This window comes from Leptonotus elevatus, chromosome 3 (assembly GCF_054856555.1).
Source record: "Leptonotus elevatus isolate MCC_2025b chromosome 3, RoL_Lele_1.0, whole genome shotgun sequence".
Lineage (NCBI taxonomy): Eukaryota > Metazoa > Chordata > Actinopteri > Syngnathiformes > Syngnathidae > Leptonotus > Leptonotus elevatus.
In genome coordinates, this window is record NC_141241.1 from 16128971 (window position 1) to 16153146 (window position 24176).

General features: G+C 38.8%; 1 protein-coding gene across 1 annotated transcript; it reads right to left on the reverse strand.

Moving 5' to 3' along the window:
- Nucleotides 1–1514: 1514 nt before the first annotated feature.
- Nucleotides 1515–22684, reverse strand: adam10a (ADAM metallopeptidase domain 10a). Its single transcript, XM_086071821.1, has 16 exons — nt 22277–22684; nt 17398–17548; nt 13642–13760; nt 13139–13297; nt 11517–11617; nt 11182–11340; nt 10995–11087; nt 10670–10847; nt 10265–10428; nt 9987–10170; nt 8527–8677; nt 7163–7346; nt 6971–7082; nt 6662–6882; nt 6454–6580; nt 1515–2878 (listed from the first exon to the last, which is right to left on the reverse strand). Exons 1-16 carry the CDS (start codon nt 22326–22328, stop codon nt 2769–2771), a joined length of 2265 nt encoding a protein of 754 aa, XP_085927947.1. The 5' UTR covers nt 22329–22684; the 3' UTR covers nt 1515–2768.
- Between the last annotated feature and the right edge of the window lie 1492 nt (nt 22685–24176).

Consider the following 24176-nt stretch of genomic DNA (forward strand, 5'->3'; position numbering starts at 1 on the left):
CTCATTGGGCTAGCTCCATATCAGGATGAGGACCTCAATTCAAAGATCGGGAAGGTCTCTTCTTTGCATGTGGCAGAGAAACAGGAATGTTATAGTTGCTAAGCATCACAACTTAATTTCCTGACTATATGGTCATATGGAGTCCTAAATTAGGCCGTCTTTGTAAAATTTCTGGCATTTGGGAGAGAAACTGTTGAAAATTTGCCATATCAGCAGGTGCAACTCAAAGATTAGCGACATTTTGTTCACAACTCCAGGGATCTAAATGCATGAAAAAAAATGTCAAAGGCCAACAATAAAGTGAATCAAACTTTCAGTATTTGAATTAAAAAAAAAATTGGGGGGGGGGGGGGGGAACTAAAACAATGTTCACTTGTACACCTGCATTTGTTTGCATCAGTAGCTAGCTATGCTGGGGGGGGGGGGGGGGGGTCAGACTTGACAGCCTTTTTATTTTACTTTTAGAAATAGCCTTGTTTGACAATTACTACTCTACAAAATGTTCACATTGTTCACAAAGTTTGTGTGTGGTTTTTTTTAGTTTATTTTAAAGAAGTTTATAGGTTTCAACTCCACCCTCAGAGGGTTAATGCATTTCAAGTAGTTCAGAGAATACAAAGAAAACAGCAAAACATGTAAGAGCATTAAGCTAACAGTACAAAAACCAAAAGGGACAATAAAATTAGGCAGGTAGTGCTGCAATTGTCACCACTTTTGTTTTTCGCTCAGACAAACTCCAGTGTAGAAACACACATTTACAAAAAGCTTGAAACATGTTCACATACAAATGGCTTAAGCATAGTACCTATAAAAATCCAGCAACATAAAATTGCAATTTTCCCCACATACGCGTCTGTATGAGTCTGTATCCATTTAATGGAAAACATAAAAAGGCACTTTTGAGTGAAGAGGCTTCTGCGTAGTCAAAGTGCTCAGTCACAATCCACACACAACAACCAACTGCAGTGCACTGACACAATTTAACTGGCACTTGCACTTCCTCCATCCAGCATGATACATTAAACAAACTCAAAATGTCTGTGGTCTCTCATAGGCACATTTTTGCTGAATGCGGTAAACAAAGCAAAGATCACGCATTGATAAATGGAAGCAATCACATTCTTAAGGCTTCACAAAGTTTGTAGTATTTGCATGTGGAAAAGTGGAAAGGTTTTGATTTGGAATTGCATGCCACTATTGTGGCACAAAGTGTTTTGCAGAATGTTTAGGTCAGGCATGACAAATAAAGGTCATCTAACCTTGATGCAGACAGACACAAAGACGTTTTATCCACCTCTATAGCGCTCATCTAACATTCGAAACGCACAACCTGTCTGGCTATGAGTGGAAGACTTAAGACTCGCCTCGTGCAATTTTCATTTTTGTATTTTAAAAATACCAGACAACTCAGATTTTATTTCTGGGTTTAAGTTACATAACGCAACAGTAATTCTAAGTGTGGCACTACTAGTGGTACTTGTACAATACATTTGAATTGCACCTATAAAAACTGATTTTTATTGAACTTGTGTGTAATACATTTTAATTGAATTATTTTGGTAGTTCTTGTTAGTGGCTTACAATATTTATTTATTTTAGCTGAGGAATTGGGCAGTCCTTGTGTAATTACACATACACCACAGTAGGTGGCAGTGGCGCGCTCCTTTATTTCAGGCAAACTGATGCACTTCTATTTTTTTCTGACACTTTTTTTTTGCTCTAAGTTGATCTAGATTTGTTTTTTGGTTTTCTTTCATGTTAATCATAATGCACAGGTGTACTTACAATTTTATAGACGATAATAATATTTATAGTTACCACGGAAAGTTGGGGCATGAAATGTGTTCTTCCCAGGAGGGGCGCAACAGAAAATTGAACTGTACTTCTGTGAATCTTTTTGTGACCGTCTTGTGAAAAGCTAGGGGAAGTAGAAAACTTTTCTGTGCAAGTTAATTTTATTATATTATTAGTGTACGTTATAGCCTGCGCACCCCACCAGTCTCACGCCCAAATTTCAAAGTTCCTTGTTTGATCTACAAAGCAACAATCTAAAACATCATTATAGCAAAACATTTCGTTGCTTTCATCTTTGGCAATGATGGGGTTATTTTTCATCTGTCCTGACCATTAAAAGGCAAAAAAGCTGCACAATCTGTTTTGGTGCTAACGAAGTGTGCGAGGAGCGCGATGCATTATGGGTAACTTTTTTGGCTACCAAACTGTATTCAAAATGAGTGGAAAGCAATAAAGAACGCTATGAAAAACTAATAATAAAAATTCCAAAACGATTAACCCTGGTCAGATGTAAATATCGCAATTTCAGTGTCAAACCAAAATATATCAGCCGACACCAAAAATAATGGTTGGCCTCTCTGTTCCAATACTTCTGGAGGGGCGTATAGAAAAACGTGTACAATCACATGGAAATATAAAAATGATATGTTTGAAAAGTGTGATTGGCAGCAACAAGACATCTCAGGGTTGATTGGCAGTAAAATGCTGCGTTTCACTTGCAGTCCTACTGCGGACTCGTTAAGAAAAAAGTTTTTTTTTTTTTTTAAAAACAAAACAAAAAAAAACAATCACATTAAGAACACATTAAAGATCTTTTCCATAGGAAGGCTAAGGTAAGCTTGGTTATCACAGCACACAGGCCTCCAGTGAGCTTGTTTGGCCTTGCATTCGCGCCATACGCTTGTATTTGGTTGCGCCTCTTACAGGAACTCCTTGGGAGTGAAGAACTTCCTGTGTAAGCACTAGAAAAAATCTCAGGGCCTCAGCTGACCCATTTGGTAGTCCTGTGCTCTGCCATGGCGATGCTGCCGCGGCGCGTACCTCTGCTCGCGGGCCCGCTGCTGCTGCCTTCTCCCTAAGGTACCTAGAAGGGGCAACAATGGCTCAGTTCAGTTGCAGTGGCTAAATGGTTTCCATCAAATTTACCACATAAAGCGTAATCAAGCTTCTTTTTACACACTTTAAATTGATTACTATACGTTAAAAGTCCTTGCTGATTGGTCACAGGGAAGGTTAAGATGGCATTATGAATATACGCTTTCTTTCAAAAGCTCTTTTCAGCACCTAACAACATACCCAATCTTGATTGCCACATTAGAAAAATGTCATGTCACACCAATATCTCACTATTCACTGGGAATTGGGACCGGATGTGACTGCAAATAGCAAAAATCCACAAATAATTGACACTTTTTTATAATTGCTATCAAAGAAAAACAAAAATCTGAAAGAAATACAATTAAGTAGAGGATCAGGTAAAAAAAAAAAAACACGAATAAGCCACAAATAAAAGGACAGGGTCCAAAAAAGAATCTGTGATTATCTGTGAACATGAGTCCACTTGTCATGACAATTAGTAAAGATTCGTGCTTTGTGTGCGCATCTTGGCCACCAGGAGGCAGTAAAATACATATAATGCACATAGAGCACAAGTAGGCTACTTTATAATTGTATTTGTTGGTTACGCATTTTTGTAATGTATAAATAGGTACCTAGGCGCAATTATTTTTTTCCCCCCAACGGATCTAATATTTACTCTCCTAAATAAAAGCTACGTACATTGTCTGTACAGGTATTTCTCCATCGCAAGATCTCTATTAGGCATGGGTTGATATTAGCTTCTGACGGTATGATAAACATGAGGAAAAAAGCGCGGCATCACAGCATTAAAATTACTCATGTAAAATGACCCTTTTTCAAATATTTGGGTAAAAAGAAAAAATAAATTCCATTGACCACAATCTATTTAATATAGAATATTTGGTGCAGAAGAAACATGTATCATGTAAACTAAATATATAAAATGTAACCATCGTGTGCTTTAATTCTTAGTAAATCACTGGTGAGCTAATTTTAGAACAAACCCTTGTGCTGTCCTTGAGGTTAACTAGCACCCGGTGGCACTTTTACTTTTTTAAACTTTTTTTTTTAGGATAATGCACATTAACCAGAGCAAAAAGGAATATGTCTGTAGTGTGTTACGTCTGGCTCCCTCCCTCTTTGTCCATGAAACTCGTCTCTGCTCAATGAAAAGGAGAAAAACAAGTTAATTGGAGACAATTAACTTCAAAGAGGCAGCTGCTTACTCAGTGACCAGCAGTATTAGCGGTTATTGAAAACTTGACTTGAAAAACAAACAAAATGGTAATCAGCCAATTCACCAGAGATCTTGCATTGGAGAGATACAGACTCGGTATGCTCGTCTCGCTGTCAATTCTGGCAAATTAAACATACCGTGTGCTTGTTGTTGGAAGTTCCTGGTGAGCGTATCAGATGTTCGCACATTCAATAAACAAATGAAATCGATTAAATCGTACAAAAAATAGCATCGAAAAAGATAGCTTACATGGTCGTGCTGGCTAGCATTAGCGCTACTTGGCAACCATTAGCGCTACTGTTTACCGTTTAAACAATTTTCAAAAGCCGTTGTCGGTACCAGATGTGATCAGGCTGCCAGATTGTATCGGGGTGTCGCCTACCGAGGACGTCACGCTACAGGATTGGCTGGGAAATATCCGGTTGACGTAAAAACAAGCAGGATACTTTAAGATTGAAGAAATAATCAAATAAATTGAAGCGCTTTCACGCTTGCCGATGACATCAATCAGCACAACGAAAAGCGCAAGTTAGATGTGATCACTTTGGTTTGGTTTCTTTAGCTGTTCCCAAATCACAATACATCACAAAAACTGTTTTAATGATAACAATCTAAACTGACATGTAACATCTCAGTAAATTAATGTATGTATTTATTATTTATTAGAACTATTTTATTATTCAATATATTTTGCGTTAATATTCTTAGGTTTGTTTACGTTTTTACAATTTCAGTCCATACATTTTGTCATTTCAATTACATCTTTAAAGCTACTGAACTTAGAATGTTCAATTTCGAATCGTTACTGCCACCTGCTGATGAAAAATGCAGGTGGTGGGGTGGGGGGGGGGGGGGTCAATTCTGTCAATTTTAATCATCCAACTAGAAAAATTCCCGCGGAAATTTTGAATGGGCCTGCTAACTCTTTTCAATGAGCTGAACAGTTTAAACTTTCAACCATTGAAATCGCTCAAGAAATGTGGAAGTTAACCAAAATCAACAGTATGTTACTGCCCCTTTAAGAAACATGCACATTCACGCACACACATTTGATTTTAAGTAACATTTCAATGAGCTGAACAGTTTAAAATTTCAACCATTGAAATCGCTCAAGAAATGTAAAAGTTAACCATAATCAAGATCAAATAAAGTATCTTACTGTCCCTTTAAGAAATATGCACATTCACGCACACACATTTGATTTTAACCAACATTTCAATGAGCTGAACAGTTTAAAATTCAAACCATTGAAATCGGTCAAGAAATGTGGAATCTACCATAATTAACAGTATCTCACTGCCCCTTTACAAAACATGCACATTCACGCACACACATTTGATTTTAAGTTGTGAGGAGACGTCACGCACCAACACTCCATTGATTTGTATAGGATTACGCTCACCTCAAACAAAAGCCTCTCGCGACTTAACGGTTGAAGATGCAGATTCCAGAAATGGCTCGTTAGAACGGCAAGGGTTTGGGGAACGCGAGCATGTTCTCAGTTTTTTAATCGGATGAAAAATGACCAAATGAGAGCAGGTTGAAAACTTATGATTGATCGAAAATGAAGAGGCAAAAACGGCGAAAATTACATGGAGGAGATAGGCGCCAAAGTCCGACTTCTCCTCGCTTAAAGTGAAAATAAAGGTACTAAATGACACCGTAGCCAAATAAAACTTAGTTCTTCAGAAAGCAGAGGCTTGTGGCTACAAAATGTGCGAATTTGATGTCTAGTGAGCAAAGATTGTGGCCATGGTGACGAGTTGAAGTGAAACTTTTGGAAATAGATTTTTTGGTTCCCGTCACTGAAGCCTTAATTAGTCACACTCTAAATAGGCGACTTTTCCCCTTTGCTCACTGTCTTTGAACCCGCACAGGGGGGAGAGCTTTCATTCCTTAAATTTTTTTTTGACACTGAGCTAAAGATGACAAAAATTCCAACAAAATGAGCTAATTTTCATATCGGTCGGTTAACGTATGCGCGCGCAGCGTGTCTTTGAAAAAGGTGCTTGATTGGAGTTGATCTCTTTCGGATTCCCATTCATTCCTATGGGACTTTATTTGGGAGTTTTTTGGGAATAGCGTCGCCATGGTAACTGGGAATTCTTATAAAAATAATAGCGCAGCGAGTCAGATCGAGCCGCATCGTTTGATACCTCTTTTGTCCCGGTGCGATCTACGGTTCGGGCCCTATTTTTGCGGAAAAGTCGCTGGAAGATAATATAAAAATAATATTAAACACTTTTCTAGGGTGGATAGTAATATGTGCCTGCTTGCTCCGCAAGCAGCAGCTTCGCTGCTGCTTGCTCCGCTTAGCAGGCCCATAACAAGGCTGCAGTTACCTGGCAGTGGCTTTGGAGGCGGTAGTTTGGGGTTGCTGCTGGGGGTGTGGACGCTGCAGACCTTGATGAAAGCAGCCATTAACAAAATAAGAGCGATCCCCATCAAAAGCACGGCCCACCAGTGATCCTGCAAGACAGCCACATATGGAAGGAACAAAATCAAACACACAGTATGATACATTTAGAGATATCCATATCAGACACTCGCCACTATCCACTCCGCAATGGTCTCATAGATTTCTGCATTGAATATGGCCTTCTTGAGCCTCGACAGAGGCCCGTCAGCATCCACCAGACGACACTTCCTGAAAACGTCGCAGTAGCCCTTGAAGTCGTTGCACGGCGAGCCGGGCTGCAGATTGATGATCTTTCCGTTGAAGAACGTGGCCCATTTCTCCGAGGCCGAGCTTCGGCATGTGCTCGGGTTCACTGAGGGCAGAAAGAGGATTTGTTTTCTGAATATCCACATCCTTAAAGCTTTCAAATCTAAAGACCGTCTTTCTGGCTATTGACTCACTTTTTTCCATGCAGCACACATGACACAGTTCACTCGCCTCATCCTTTTCGTCCTCTATAACACATGTGCATTCTTCGAGGTCGTGCTTCTCACAAATGGAACCCGAACACACCTGCTCCAAATAAGTGGATAGAAGATGCCTAACTTAAATCAATGTAGTCCAACTATAAAGTGAAATTGAAGGTCACATACCCCGTTGATGCACACTTGTGTGTCCTCGTGGCAAGCAGTGTAGTTGTCCCTTGGTTGGGAAGTGGGACACTGGGCAGAGGTTCCGCCGCACGCGCCCTCAAGAGCACACTCGGACTCCGTCCTGCACCTTGTAAGTGTGTTCTTAAAAGAGCATTCCTCAGTGCAGCATGGGCCTTGGCTCGGACTGCAGGAAAATATTTTTATACAGACATGGCTTTGCATTTGCTCTCAAAGTACAAATTAGGAATTAGTACAAATTAGGAATTCAAACCCTGATCCACTACCAGCTGTGTAGACTTCCCGGTCATATTTTGGATTTTGCATTATAGTTTTTACTTCCTGTTGATTTTTTTTTTTTTTAATTCAGTTGTGCTTTAGTTTTAAGAACAAGTTCGTGATTTTTGTATTATTGTTTTTTTCTTTCAAAAATGCTTCATTTTAGTTTAGTTTTTGTTGGATCTCTATGGAGTCTTTGTTAAGTGGAATTATTTTTTATTTTTTTACTAATTGTGCAATTTTTGTGTATGGAAACTAAAATTCTCAAACAATTGACTTTTTCTATACGGATGTACAGAAACACTGAAATATATTTAAAGTGTACTCTGAAAGCTCATTTGTGATATTAATTAAGATAAAAACAAAGGACATTTTTGCTATAATTCTAGTTAGTTTTATTTCGTTTTCAATGTCACATAATTTTGTTCAGCTTTTGAAAAGTATATTCATTTTTATTTTATTTCAGTACAAAAATGTTTACAATGTTAAAGTTTTAGTTATTTCCTTAGTTTAAGTTAATAAGTTTAACCCAGTCCATCACTACTCACGGGAAAAAGGACCGAGCCTTGCAGGCAAGCAAAAATCTACAAATAACTTCCTATAGATTCCACAGGATGACAAAGCACTACTTTTTATTAGGAATATACAGAGGTTCACTATAGTTTGATAATAGTTTCACCTGTAATGATTACCAAAGTAGAAGAACACAAATGACATTTTTCTCTGAATCAAAATGGACGTCAGTGTGCATGCTAGTTATTTTGTAACTTTTTCACAATTTGTAGCATCTTATACATACTATATTTAGGGATGGGTGAGTACCAATACCAGGTAGCCTCATGGCTGTTTTATCATCAGGAACAGAAAAAAAAGGAAAAAAAACTGCCATTAATTTCATGCAATTTTAAGGGAAAATGCTATATTGGGATATGAAGTAAAGTTATTTCAAATGATCTGTTTATTGGTGGGAAAATATATGTATCAAAAGTACTAATGATATCGGTACTTGGTATGAGTGTTCGAGGGGTATCGAACATCACGAACTATATTTAAGCGCTTGGTGGAAACCGTGCGTGATCACAACTGACCTGCAGATCTTTCCAGGTTGAAGTTTACACTTTTTGTCCTCATCTTCATTGGCGTTAAAACAGCATGGGTCTGTACATTGATCACTGTAGCCGCAGTCACACTCTTCTCCCTTTTCCACAATTCCGTTGCCACAGATAGGTTCTCCTGACACTGCACAGACACAACACAATGAAAAGCAAATCCCAACAAGAGATTGACAAAAATAACGGCATGCATGTGAAATATGGTTTTTCGATGGGTAGGTGTGGAAGAGTTCGGGTTTGTAAGCCTCTGACCGCTTTTGAGTAGAAAGATAAAGATTAGAGGGTGACCTGCTTTTTCCATCGACTACGAAAAATGCAAACATGTTGTTGTCGTATTTACATGTATTGTATAAACAGTACATGTCGGCGTATGAATGAGTGACAAACACCATGTAAAAAAGCCAGATGTTCACTTGGGCCCTGCGGTGAGTCAACTTTGCTCTCGGCGCATTTCAAAAGCCATTCTGCAGTCTACAGTTGTTTTATGAGGTGTCGCAAAGTCAGTTTTGCTTGACTGTTGCTTTACCCACAAAAATTGTTTTTCCACTTGTATGTCAATGACAAGTGTTGGTGAAACCAGCCTACAGTGCGTTGCAAAAGTACATTACAACATCCCAAAAAAAAAAAAAAAAAGGACTGAATTTTATTAGACCAAGTTGGATTTAACAACCTTGTCCCTCACTTGTTTGAAGAGTTTCTTGGTCTTCGTGGTAGTTTTGGGCTAGGGTGTCTTTTGCTTAGGTGTTGCAGTCTGGGGTCTTTCAGGTGCACATTGTATTTACGGATAACTCGTGACTTATTGCATACAGGTGGACTACATTTTAATAATAATTCAGTTTCAAACAATCTAACTTCTGAAAGTAATTGCTTGGACGGTTGCACCAGTGCCTTTTACAGGCTTCATAACAATGGTGGTAAATACATATACACAAGTAAAAAAAAATTGTTTATTTCAACAAAAAGGAGAAGAGATAACCATTTCACATTTTCTGCCCCCTTTTTACAGGAGATATTTACATTTCACATTTAAATTTCCCTTTTAGTGTCTATTTAAATAAATTTACCAGGAGCAGAGTGACTAAATCTTACATTTTCTACCCTTTTATAGAAAATATTTACATTTCACATTTAAATGTAGTTTTTTAGCAACTCTATTTGAATACACTTCAGAAGTTAATCCACCAAATAAACTCAGATTTAAATTGGAGTTTGTGATGTAACAAAAACTCAGGGGGTGTGAATACTTTTGCAATGCACTTTCTTTGGGTAATTTGGGCCCAATATTCTGTAGGTCTTGGAAGATGAGTCAAAATGTTCTAAAGCGTTATGTTCGGAAGACGACGGGTAGTGAATGAGTTACGTGGTCAGAGAGTGGCAAGGAAGGGCATAATTATGTCTACAATGCAATTGATAAGCAGTAAAAGTAGGGAATTTACCAACAAAACAGTCATCCTTTTTCGCTGCCAGAACGGCACTCATATTGCCAATGCTGCACGATGAAAACTTGTTATTGTTGATCTTGTCTCCTGAGGTGGCTCGTGCATACATAATATAATTGCCCATCTCCTTCAGGGCTTGATTGGAAGACGCTCCGGGGGTGCAATGGAGCCCAGAGTCATGCTGCCAATATACACGTATCGTGTTGCTGGTTACAATGCCAAACGATAATGTCACAAGTGCCAGCGGCTTGAGTGTTTGGTGTGTTTGCGCTTACGGGAGAGCCAAAGCTGTGTCCGACCTCATGGGCGAAGGTGACGTGCGACACCTTGGGCGGTACGTGCGAGGCGTAGTTCTGCACGGTGACAATGCCAGTGTTCAGGGACTTCCTCTTCCCATCAGCGTACAGTCTGTTTTTCTCACAGATGCCTCCTGAGCTTCCTGTGTTCAGAGCAACAAGGACAGATTATGCTACTGCACACAGAGGTCAATTTCCAGTCATGGTTAGCATTAGCAAATCAAGCTCTGCAGCAGTAGGTCGAAAAAAACATTCAGGAACCATTTTTGTTCAAACTCACCGATACATGAAAATTTGCTCAGTAACTAGATGTGAGATAACTTCCTAATTCTAAAGATTAACACAGGACATTCCTATCATCCACATTGCCTGTATGTGACCAACCTGAGGGCGCGGCGACCCAAGCCAAGCCGAGGACGCCTTCGTCAAAGTCCCTGTCAGTGAAGACGTAGGCCAGGCAGTAGTCATCGTGGTTCTGTTCAGAGTTGATCTCCAAGAACTTCTCCACTCCGATGTTAGCAAAACGAAAAGGATTGTCGCTCTGATCATTTGTGGTGTTTATCTGAGAGGTGAGGTCATTAATGAGGACAGAAATGATTCTTATACAATCATCACACTTGTGTTGCACAGGAGCATAAGCATGTCAAGTATGTTAGTCAACACATAAGTGCTATTAATCCCTAGAGCCTCAACGCATTGTCCAACTCACCCTGATCCTTTTAACCATGAAGCCGATATTTCGGATGCCATTGAAGTCTGTGATTTGGTAAATGGAGTTTATTGCCTGAACGTGGCTGGAGATCTGTGATCAAAAGTTAAGGTTTAAGATTAACGGTCAAGCAAATAGGGCATTATAAAGACAACATATTTCCCTGTTGTCTATGTGATAATAATACCTGTGCAATGACAGCTTCTCGAGAGCCATAGTAGTTGTAGAAAAGGTGGTCGGCCTGAATAAAGAGCTGGCAGGTGTTTCTAACGTCCGCTGCTGCTCTCTTTTGTCTTAAAATGACAGGGCCGTAGTCTCTCTCGTCTACCACATCACTATTCGCACTCTTATCAAATGAACATTGGAGACAATTTATTATTATTTTTTTTTTTAGAAAACACGCACAAAATATATATTTGCAGAGGTATAAAATACATGAGTGGTCGTGTGAGGCTGCTTGGAGAGGATTTTTAGTTAATCACGTATGACATGAGGCGACACATAAGCACTGTTGGCCCTTACTTTGACAGGCGGTTCGACCGCAGATGCCTGGTGCTTCCTCATCCTTTCAAACACGGAGTGATCAGCACAGCCTCCTTCAGAGCCATATTTATGAGGATACGCTGGTAAATAGCCAGAAAACATGGTCATGAATGGTGCGCTGGGAGAAGTCCATCAGTGCAAATCTGAAATCAAAAGCTTTTAACCACTAATATATATTATACATATAAATCTGTCACTCCGGATGTGATACTGTGCCTCTGTACAAATACAGTACAGTACCTGTAAAATGGTCTGATACTGTGTGCACCAATAGATCAACATTTCCCGCGTAGGAGTCATGTTTGCCGCCAATGTGTTTTTTAACACTATTTCATAAAAATAAAAAAAAGGGAAGATATAATTGCAATTATCGAATATCATTACTCCTTATCAGCAAGTACTGAAATAACAGTACTTGGTCTGGAAAATAAATATACATTTATTTTTTAATTGCTTGTATACAAAGTGCCCAAAATAGAATAAAGCTATGGCTAGCTGGCGACTTTCAAAAATATGTCTGCAAGCAAGCCTCAGTTCAGAATTTGCCCGATTCCAAAAATGTGGCTAATTTACATCATACAAACTTAAAACCCAGTTCCATTAAGCTAAGTCACGAGACATTTCTACAAATCCAAAATAGTTATTTGGCCTGACTGCAATTTGAAAGTCCAATGGTGCCTTGTACAAGTTTAATTTGTACCGTGACCACGCCAAATCATCTTTCCCCATTGAAATGAATGAAAATGCCATTAATCCATTTGAGCACTCCATAAAACTGCACTAAAAATGTGTTTGCTTTCTAAAACAAAACAAACAGTACTAACATAACTAAACAGGAAAGACAGTTTTTCATCATGACTTCATGTTTTCACTTTAGTATATGCATACGTATACTGTGTACAAAAAGGCAACTGCTCAGTAAGCTGCTGTAGTATTAGTCGTTTCTCCCACAGGATAAAAAAGACATGCCCATGATTGTTATATTATCCGTTTTACATGTGTTGCTGCACCATCCAAGCTCATTTTGTGAGCCTATCTATGATGTCTTGCATTTTGTGTTAGCGTTAAGCTAAGTTCAGACAAAGTTATGTAGCGTTTGGTTAACTACGTAACGTGAAATGCTTTTTATGTTTTGTTTGGTTTGCACAGGCAGGGCAAGCTAAAATGTTTTGCTTAGCACAAGGCAAAAAAAAGGGGGGTGGGGGTGGGGGGGTGTCTCACATCTTTAAAGTCGTAAGTCAGGAGACTCGTAGCTCAAGGTACCACTGTACATTCACAGTCTGCGTACATTCCTGCGTTTATGCCTGTGCACAGCAGATTATTCATCGGTTAGCTATCAGGCTGCCCTGAGGCAGGGCGGGGCCCGTCACTCATTGCTTGTCTGCTCGCTGCAATCCATTGGGTTGATTTTAATTTGAGTGAGTATTTTTGTCATATCCACTTATTTGTTGTTTGACCTCTACTTTGTTTTTCTTTGTGTAGCTTGTAACATGTTGTTTATGTATATAGTGGAATTAAATCCTTAAAACATCTCCCAGGGTAGCTTTTAGCATCAACACAACACAATCAATTCAGTCAAAACGGGCATATAAAGTACTTACTGATGTCATCCTCATGATAAATGATGGAGTGAAATGTTGCATTCTTTCCCCTCAAGTATCGTTCTGAGGGTTCAACATAATATATTCCCTGCTGGGTTTTAATAAAGCCTTCGAATCGCCCGTTGATCACAGATCCATGGCTCAGTGTTCCATCTTCACCTGAAATACGAGGGATAAAAAAAAAATGAAGCAGAGTTACGATAACGTGAGCTCAATGTTGCCATTTTCACAAATATTCTCTTATTTGCTCCGCGGTTTATTATTTTGCAAATCTTAGATTACATGACGATAAATATTGTAAGGGAAGACCCTGAACAAGGAGAGAATGTATTTGTCTCGATCTGTTCCGTCCTGTCTCAGACACACACACAAAAACCTGAGAAACAGGATATTGTGTTCATTTGAACTCTGCAGACACACAGCAGGGGCCCCAAAACGGGAAGCCATCGAAAACAGACAGCGTATGTGCTTGCATGTTGTGTTGTGAAAAAAAAGAGACCTACCCAACAGTTTACCACTATAGATATGCGACATGTCAATTGGTCCCTCCTCTCCTGACACATCCACGACAACATCCGTGGAAAACATTGAGGTGTCCCTCTTCATGTGCAGATTGAAATGCCTAAAAATGGAATACAAGTATTATGTGTAGTTAGAAGAAATAACATTATCATACACGGTACACATCCGCCATTTTCAATAGAGACCAAGCGGCTACCGCTGCCATGAGTTGCCAAAATCCACCAACTACTTACGCCCCTCTAAAATGGGTTTAAAAATGTAGAATGGCACAAGATGGCAGCAAAGCACTTCTAAGTGGAGAGGATCATAAAACACCTACGCCATTTATCTAGCAGGTACGCAATAACATGAACTGTTACATAAACGACTGTATTTAGTAGTGAAATTATCCAACACAAACAAACCACCTTCAAATGACCTTCATCGATAGTATTGACAATTCCAAGCTTACCTCACAAATCAAAATGGCGGTCAACTCGGTGAAAGGAAGCTCTCCGTCCATTGAAAAGCATAGAACTTGGAACGCTATAATTTGATTTTGTGAGGAATATTTTAATTTCAAAATGTGATGAAATGTTGTTTGACTATTATAACAATCTGCCTGGTTTGTATTTTAGTCACAGGCAAAAGCAATACAATACGCTGTTTGTTTACACTGTATAAAGGAACATACAGTAAAACTGAGAATTACATGTGTATTTAAAACAAATCTAGCGTTACCTTAGTAAAGCCTGCTTAGCTTAATGCTAACAAACAATGCAAAAACGCCATTGACAGGCTCATGGTTAGGATCGATAGTTGCGGGGTTTTTTTAACCCAAATATAACAACAGCGACAAGCACATATTCTTTACCCTCTACAAAAAAAAGGATTAATAATACAACATCTAATGGAGTCAGTAAAGGAAGAACTACTACTTTGACGTTTGTGTCTGCATGACTGCTTAATGAGTGCGTGGCGTGGCGTATCTTGTGAGAATAACCACATGCACATAGTCAAGAGTTCAGCTTTCATAATCCTCTCTTTCAAATCACATCCCACCACATCACATGAAGTTGCACATGAGCTATGGACTTGCTCAAACCTGAGGCACTGCAATGAATAGTGCTCACATTCCTTACTAAACACTATGGTAGCGGATTAACAACATTGATATCAATACAATGATTTAATTTAGTATGTCTGTGTCTATACAGCGGCTTTTGAGGTTTGTGCCACTAGAAAGAGAAGTGAGAAATCAGTAGAAACACAAAACAAAACTAAGTACAGAATGACTAACAAGGCACTCCTTCTGAAATTCATTTTCTATAATGGGTATTAGCGTGAGGGATTTCTCGTCCTGTTCCAAAATTAAATATTGATGGCATGCTGCCCAATCCTGGAAGGTTCCCATACTTAAGAACTGAACAAGAGAATTTGAACAAAGACATGTTAACAATTCAGAAGCTGCATTCACCTTGGACAAACAGATTTAGTGGTCTCTTCCCGCCTTATCAGTCACCTCAAAAGTCCAAAGATATTTAACAGCTTTTTAACAAGGGGAAGATCTACTTCATTGAAAAGCTTCACATTCTGATCAAGTCCTGATTGACCTACCTATAGATTATTTTAATACTAAGAGAGAAAAGTGTGTATGAATTTATATTGCAGAAAATGTGCATGCGCACAAGCAGCTAACTGCAAAATTATTCAGACATGGGACTCTGAAACCACATCATGTGACAGTCAAACAGCCCAGAAAGCAGAGCAATTCAGAAAGCCTCCTCCGTACATGTCTCCACAAACTAAATGAGAATGTTTGACATGCCCTCCTCTCTGAAAGTATTGATTCAATAAGCACTTAATAGAACACAACAAGCAGTCAAACATACAAACATAAAGCACTCTCAGGGAGCATGAAGAAGACACAAACGCTCAACTAACCACATGGGCCAACTAGAGCTGGACTCAAGAGCCTCTGATGTCACCAGGCCACTAATGACAGATAACATTACAATTTAAGAAAAATAATGTGGTACAGCTTTGTGATAAAGTGCTTTTTTCCCCGCCTTTAAAAGTTAAGTCAGTGGTCACAAGTGTTTTTGTTTTGTTTTTTTTACAAACAACCCTCTGTGATGGCATACATCCTTGAGAGCTTTAAGTAATTAGAAAGAAAATGACACTTTTTGACTATTACAGTACAGGCTTGTATGACCATACTACTTCTGTTTCTGTCTACTTCAAAAATGACATCATCGGAAAAGTTGCGCAGAACGATGCTGTGATTGTCTCCTACCCAAAAAAGCGGCACTCGCTAGCTGTGTGCACCAACATTTGTGTGCACCAACTGTGACAGGAAGGAGCACAATTGAACAGGAAATTCATCTGTTTTGGAGAAGTAGATAACCTTCTATGGACCGGGTGAAAAGTAAAGTAAAGGGTATTTGCTCAATGCTGCAAAGGGTTAACTATCCAGACAATTACATTTATATAATATACCTCACTAAGCATGAAAAGTGGTCATAAAAAGTCTACACACCCCTGTTCAAATGCCAGGTTTTGTTGATATAATATCACAACTTCTTCCACAACTGTTATGGCAACCTGTGAAGTTCAGGTACATCAGCGCAGACCTCTACCATGGCATATGGATAATGATTCTGCCATTCCATAAAAAAAATAGGCATGAATTATTATACTACCGTGATTGATTAATAGATCATTAATGTTCCCCACAGTCGATCCAGGACATTTTGTGGAATAGCCATCCGTAGTGAAAAAATACAAGTGAAAAAATAAACAAGACAACCCAGTTCAACCACATTTTTGTGTTATCTTGAGGCAAGGTAATTAACCAGTGACAAATAACTTAACTGGCATATTTATTATATAACTACCTGGTCAGCAATTGAACAATGTCATGTTTGGGTTCTGTTTTTCCTTGTGTGTCTCCCTTGGTCTTGTTAAGTGTAATCCTGCCCTTCCTCGTGTCAACCAATCAGTGCCCTCAGCCACTTGTGTCTTGCCCCAGGTGTGTCTTGTTGTGTCATTAGTGTGTGTGCGTGTATTTAGTCTCAAAAAAAATTCAACAACATAAAAAAATAATTGAGCAGATATAAACATAATTCCAAAAGCATTTCAGGCCTTACGCCTGTGGCATTCAGACAAACACAAGTTTGTTATTTTAAACCTTCAATATAAAAACAAACAAAAGTCGCATCTGCGTGTATATAACTATATATGTATATTTATTTACCTTCAACACTGAAGCGCATATAATAACCTCGGGGAATCGAGTGATGATTATTCGTTGTCCATTCCGTTACAAAGCCGTCCAAATTTTCAACATCCTCATTGTCTACAAACATATTTAACAATATGTCACTGTCGACTGGTTACACTAATTCCTCCTGCGCCGTCGTCAAACGCGTCATTTAATTCATAACTCCCGCGAATCTGCGTAAGCCATAAATGCTCAAATACAATTCCAGGACATGCTTCGAGGCCCACGTCACCCGCTCGTGTATATTCAGATGCATTTCATCGGCTAAAACACCAAGAATCGGTCAAAAACAAAACAAAATGACTTATCCGCTCTCCCGGGTTCAAAGAGAGAAGAGCGCAGGAGCGCTCCCGGCCTTAATGGGTTAATTTAACTAAGTAGATGGTTTAAATACAGTCACACTATTCAGAAAGACACACAATGTCTGTGGGCCTAAGAGAAAATACGATGGCTGTGTGCGTGTTCTTCAACTGACCTGCCGTGGGAATGGAAGTTCAGGTGCAGGGTTTCGTCTTGAGGTATGAGTGCCCTCTTGGCTCTCTGGTGCCTCTTGTGTAGGGCGTCGGTATCGTAGGACAAACCCTCATAATGGGCAATGTATTTGTTCAAAGGTCTTCGCAACAGAGCTGCAACAAAATACAAAGGATGTAAAAACGGACACACTAAAGGAACATATACATAAATTAAAAAAATCAATTATCTGCTCCCTTACAGGAGCGTAGTCCGTGGCTTCCGGATGTTTTTCTTTTTCATCTGAGAAATCGGGCCTATGCTTGTGGCAAACTGCCAGACTTCAGCTTGTGTCTCCCCCCTTGTAAGTGTAATTTTGTTGCTCTGTACTGGTAACGCATATAACAATAAATTGGATAGGATTCAGTTTCATTACATTTTTCACTGATATTGTGTTGGGTAGTTTGACTGCCATTTTACGATTGCCATTTTATGCTTATCAGCCAATGGCATGAAACATTCAGCATTTTACAGAAATACGTGATAGCCAGGGGGAGTTAACAAGTACACAGCTGTTCTAATTGTAAAGAGACTCGGGTTCTTAGGAACTACGTTCTGAGGAAGACTGCATACGTTACAGCTTTGCCTTAAGAATGCCGCTGCTGCTACCTTAACACTAATGCTAATGGATTTAAACACAACCATCTCCAGGAGTGATCAAATGGGTGTTAAAAATTCAAGAAACAATCCAGCGAACAGCGGTTCCGGACTAAAATACAGACAATACATCAAAAGTGAAATGACCTGTGACTTTACTGTCACTGGACAAAAGTTAAAAGAAAACACTCAAACGAAGACACTAGTTGTCTGAGCACCTTTGGCGTATCCACTTGACAAAATCATCACCGCCAGTATACCACATTTTGCTAACATTTGATAACTTGCTAACATCTATGATTAAAAGACAGTGGCCAAAAACATCCATAGTCCAAAAAGAAGCCACTGTGCTATTTCTGTTGGAGGATAACGCAGTATGTTGCTAGGTGTAGTACAATCAGTCAGTGGTCGTGCATGCTTAACAGGCTTGTTGAGTTTACACACATAATAATAATCCTATCGGCATTCATATTGACCAGGTCATTGTTCTTTGTTCTGTCTTCTAGAACAACAAAGTGGTCCATTTAAACCTCAAAGATCACGCTATGCAGCACATCAGGTGATTTGAGGATTTTGGTTCCGATAGTCAAGCGATTGCAGCGATTGGATATTTTTTGATTCCGATCTTTCTACCATTATCCAATCAACATTTTGCATATTAGACAACAAAATGTGCAAGTGATGCGCAGGTATTAATATTGCCCATTTGGGTTAACCATCTTCACATTTCACAGTCTATAATAATATGGATGCACCTTGTTGTTTCTCTTGAGAAATGAAACGGAAGAGTAACCATATCAACATGAATCGTAAAGGCCAAGAAACTCCACCTTGCCGTGTTGCTTAGTTTGTTGCTTCACTGAAAGGCTTACATGTAGCCAGGCCCTGACAGGCAGAGGCTGCTACAGGCTCGTAGCAACTTGTCACAAAAAAAAAAAAGGCATTCACACAATCGGATTCCTCTGCCTTTCCTGAAGCAATAAGAAGCTAAGTGAGAAGTTACAACAAAACACTGAGAACGCTATAAGCGGTGCTTTTAATTAATGAGGATATTTTTGGTCAGATTTAAAACAAAACTGCCAGCAAGGTTCTCCGAGACTAATAAGGAATGAGAGTTTTCTAACCGTGTCTCCGACGTGAAGCTCGTGTGCGTTTACAACATCCTAGCACAGCTACAACAACATTTCTTTTTAAATAGTTGCCCTGAAAGAGGAACACTTTTTTTTATAAACATGATTTATTTTGCTTATATTGTTTTGAAATTACAACCCCAAACTGACAGGGGATATCAACCGAGCCCTGTTGTGATTATTATTATTATTTTTAAATCGGACAAGGCTGTGGCCTGACTGAAAGATGCTGCGCTAATGATGTTGTTGAGAGCAGGCCATCATTAACAGTGTTACGATGATGCGACTATCACTGTTGTTGTGCCAATAGGCATCCGGACGTTGACATCTACCGTCCCAAAATGGGCGTTAGCGCAGCCATTTTGGCAGCATAGAAAACGCGTCTGCCACTTTGAGTAAACGACAAATGCCACACATTTAATAATGATTGACAACTGTTGTGGACCAGCTGCCACAATAAGCAGATCTCTATTCTCTAACCAATTGAATGGAGAAACCGCACGAATACTATTTTTAGACCGCAAGGCCACGTGACTTCAGCAGCTTGAACCGGAAGGAGGTCAACAAGAAGCCGGTTTGTTGACAAGCCATGTTAGTAGTGCTCGTTTTGTTCTTGTTTATCTCCGGGGGAAAAAACATGCAGAGTAAACACAGCTGTTAGGGAACTTGCAGAAACAACTCCAGACACTACGACCGTCCGCATATGTAGGATGTATTCTTTATTCGTTTCCCGAAACCAAAAATTCAGAGGGATAAATGTGAATGGGGATCAACATGTGCGGACGTCCAAAAGAGCAGTTTAACGCCTAGCGAAGTGAAGCCTTTCACCTTCATATGTAGTAAACATTTTGTTGGGAGCCATGCATGCACGCTCCTACGATGATAATCATGCCCGTCCCGAAGAGGTAAGCGATTGTCTTTATTTATTTTTTTGCGTTTGGTTACAATTAAAAATTTTAATCGTCTGACTCCTTTCTTTTCTTCTTTTTTTTTATTAGAGGAATCAGGCGATTAAATGTTTTAATTGTAATTAATCACATGACTTCACTAGTTAACTCACGATTAATCACAAATTTTATATCTGTATTAAATATACAGTAAAAAAAATTCTAGGTTTTCATACTCTTAACAAAAGTGGGGAAAAAAGTGAAACTAATAAATAGTTCAAATGAAATTTTGACGTCTATAGCCGTCAATGGAAGTGAATGAGTTAATTAAGTGTGGTGACGTGTATCGTGCGCTACCCGATTAGCTCCTCCCCTTTCTTCCTTGACTCCAAATGCTATGGTATTTTTGCGCTGTGCATGGCTTTGCTCTGAGCACTGTAGGTGGTTTACTGTACATAACTACATATCGCTGATATTGTGGAGTTAATAAAATGGGATTTCAAACAAAGCTGTTGAACTCCACTCAACACTGTACTGATCTTTCACAATGAGTCATCTTGCTTGCTCATTTTACTGAGAAAGCAGCACTTCAAGTTCTGCATTTAAAAGGGTTAGGGTTAGGTCACAGGGAATAAACATTCAATTATGTTATGGTCGTAGTTCCAGAGAACAAAACATTCAGGTTGAAAAAGCACAACGGTGGAGGTTTGATGTTAAAGGTGCTTTGTGGAGTTTGTAATTTTTTTTTTTTTACTCGCGACTGCCACCCTCTGGCTTAAAGTGTAACTACAACCACTGTGTCAAGATCATGCATGGTGCGCGTGCAAGTATTTGTGCTCGAATAAACATTTATTCAGTTTTCCTAAAGTTTGGCCTGTGCGCGAAGGTGGCCTCTTGTTTTTTTATGTTTTTTCAGTTTCCATCCCAATTGTGTCGGACGCTACCACTGCAGGAGCGAGCATGATGTTACCCCTTCCCACCCCCAAGTAACTGTGGAGCCCACTGAAGAGAAGATACAAGCTCATAGGCGCAGTCACAGTTAAAAAGTCAGGGCTCTTTGTACTCATCTGGGCATTGGTGGAGTATGCATGATGAGAAGCTTTGATTTGATAATTTTAATCTCCGCAATGCGACTTTAAATGACTTATTTTACAACACATTTTTTGACAAGTCAAAAATATATCATTAACACCTATACATACTTTTTAAGGTGGAAAAACCTTGTAATACTGTCTTAACGAAACGGGAAAAATTTGCATTGTTATGTAAAAGTATTTAATATTTGTTTTAGCTTTTGTATAAACTCCTTGTATACAGTTATACCTAATGAATGAAGTACAGTACCTATTTAGAGGACTATGCTGACATTAGGCCTCATTTACAGTAAACTCATGTCAAAGTATTTCTAGACGTGATGACTGCCAACATTTTGTTTCCTTTTTTGTCTCGAGTGATTTATTTGCATGAGAAACAGTAGCTATTTAGAAAGCTTCTCACCACCAATTATATCATCTGAGCATACACAGTAACAGCTACATACATTCGTATTAGCCTCCTAGTATGAAAACCAAATGAATCCATATCCTCGATATCAAACTTAAGGTCCATGTACTAGTACGCTGTTGGTCTTCATTAGTGAGACAATTCAACACACTAATAGATTGATTAGGGGGTATTACAACTTTATTTGCTAGTCATTTGAAATTAAAAGTAATTTGAGCATTTATTCGTTATCCTTCATCCATTTTCTGAACCGCTTAGTCTCACTAGGGTCACAAGTGTGCTGGTCTGCTGGAGCCTATCCCAGCGTTCAATGGGAAAGAGGTGGGGTACACCCTGAACTGGTCGCAAGCCAATAGGGGGGGAAATGCTCAAACGACAAACAGCTAACAATTAATCTGTTGGAGCTTTGATATTAATGCCCGTGTACTAGTACAGTCCTTGTCCTCACTAGTATGACACTAATTGACATATGTGCTCTACTAGAACTACTAATCTTGATACTGTAACTAAGACACAGTTATATTAATACACTGAATTGTCTTATCAGGACAAACCACGTACTAGTACAGGTACATGTGCTAAGATAGATAACTATTATTTAATAAATATTTGTTTGTGTGTGTGGGGACAAGGGGGGCTGTAGGATATCAATAAAGAGTAGATACAAACAAATGCTCATATTATTCATACAGTTCTGAACAACCCGAGAGTTTGTTGCAAAACTTACCTGCGCTGTGGTGAATGAAGCAAAAAGTGAGAAGCAATTTCATCAATATCATATTGAACTACCCTTTAGGTAAAACCAAAAAAGGAAGAACAATTTTAAAAACTTTTTAGGCGAGGTTGAAAGGAGTTTGGCTGAATTTTTAGTTGTGTCGAAATAGTGGCGCTTCCTAGTTCTGCGGCTCCTCCTCAGCCTGGGTGACACCTCTGCGTTCCACTGGCAGTCGACGTCACGCGTACAACGGCCCCGTCTCCCTCGATAGTCAAATTAAAGCCCGACGTACGTGGAAAAAAGACGCCGAAAATGTCACGTTAACGCCGAAAACGTTTTTTGTTTGAGGCGTGAAATAACAAACACGCACCGAAGCTGTGTACGCATATCGTTTTGTGTACATGTATATGTACTTCCGCAAATCCTGACTTCCGGGTTTGACAAGTTTGGAAGGTGGATAGCAGGGACCTCCCAATGTGAATAAATTCAAATTGCAATTATTGATTTATTGGTTGTATTTACTACTACTTCTATTATGATGTTCATTTAAAGTAATAATTACACAGTGGCCTTCAAGAAAGTGTTGGGGTAGGAGTAAGTTTTTTTTGTTTGTTTTTTTGCTCGATTTTGCTTCGGTAAAATGCACAAAACAACTCAAACGTGTAATTTTCCAACATTTTTTTCTGATAAAAACAACAAAACAACTTTGATCTAATAACATCTGAACAGTGAGAGAACAGTAGTGACCAATGTAAAGTAAAGTACACTCAGATCAGTGCATAATAATAATGCAGGAAATGCTGACTCCCAGCGTCTCTAAGTATTTACTGCATCTAATCAGGGCGTTGATTTAAAATGAATTGTTCATATTTTGAAACCCGTTTGAGCTTTTTTCGCTGTACTACTTGTGTGCCAAATTGTAGTACAGACACCACAAAGAATAAAGATTTCAAAGTAACTCGATCCTTTACATGGAACGTGGCAGAAATCTTACTCCAGCTCATCCTTGACCTGAGTGAGAATTCGCTTTATGGAAAATGGAGAGATGGACTATAAAAAAAAGAACAGCTACTGTATGTCAAACCCTGTCATTGTGTTGTTGTCATTGTGCACATTTCAGCCTACAAGAACTCCCAACACATCAAACTTAAGAAAACACATTGAGTTTTCTATGTGTTTGCCTGGTGAGTGTGAGCCTATTGTGTACAAATGTAAACAAACTTTTAAGTTAATTTAGGACAATTTCTTGTAACGGCATTTGTCTTAATTTTCCATTTCATAAAGATTTACGTTATTGTTTTAGTGAAAGGGATATTGTTATTATAGATTGATATTATTGGCAATATCTTAAATTGCACAATCAATCTTATGTAATTTTGTATTTAATGTTTATTGCTCTGATTAAAAAATAATAATAAATCATCAGTTACACAGCAAGTAGATTTTTCCCTGATTACTCAAGCAATACTGAGGACACGGTTTTGCTTACTTGAGTCAACTTGTTCTTTAAGGTGCTCAATGTAGAAAATGTAGGTTTGAATTGCTACTGCCACGCGTGTGTTGAATCAAACATTCACATTGTTAGAACACAAATTGCAACAAGGAAAATGAAGAACACATTAAAAAAATAGCGTCAAGGAAAGTAACAACATAAGGCACAATCAATTTTCAATTCAAGTCAGCTAAAGATTGTCAATGTACAAACCCAATTCCCCAAAAGTTGGGACACTATACAAATTGTGAATAAAAACTGAATGCAATTATGTGGAAGTGCCACATTTTTATATTTTATTCAGAATAGAACATAGAGAACAGGTCAAAAGTTTAAACTGAGAAAATGTACCATTTTAAGGGAAAACTATGTTGATTTTAAATTCCATGGTGTCAACAAATCTCTAAAAAGTTGGGACAA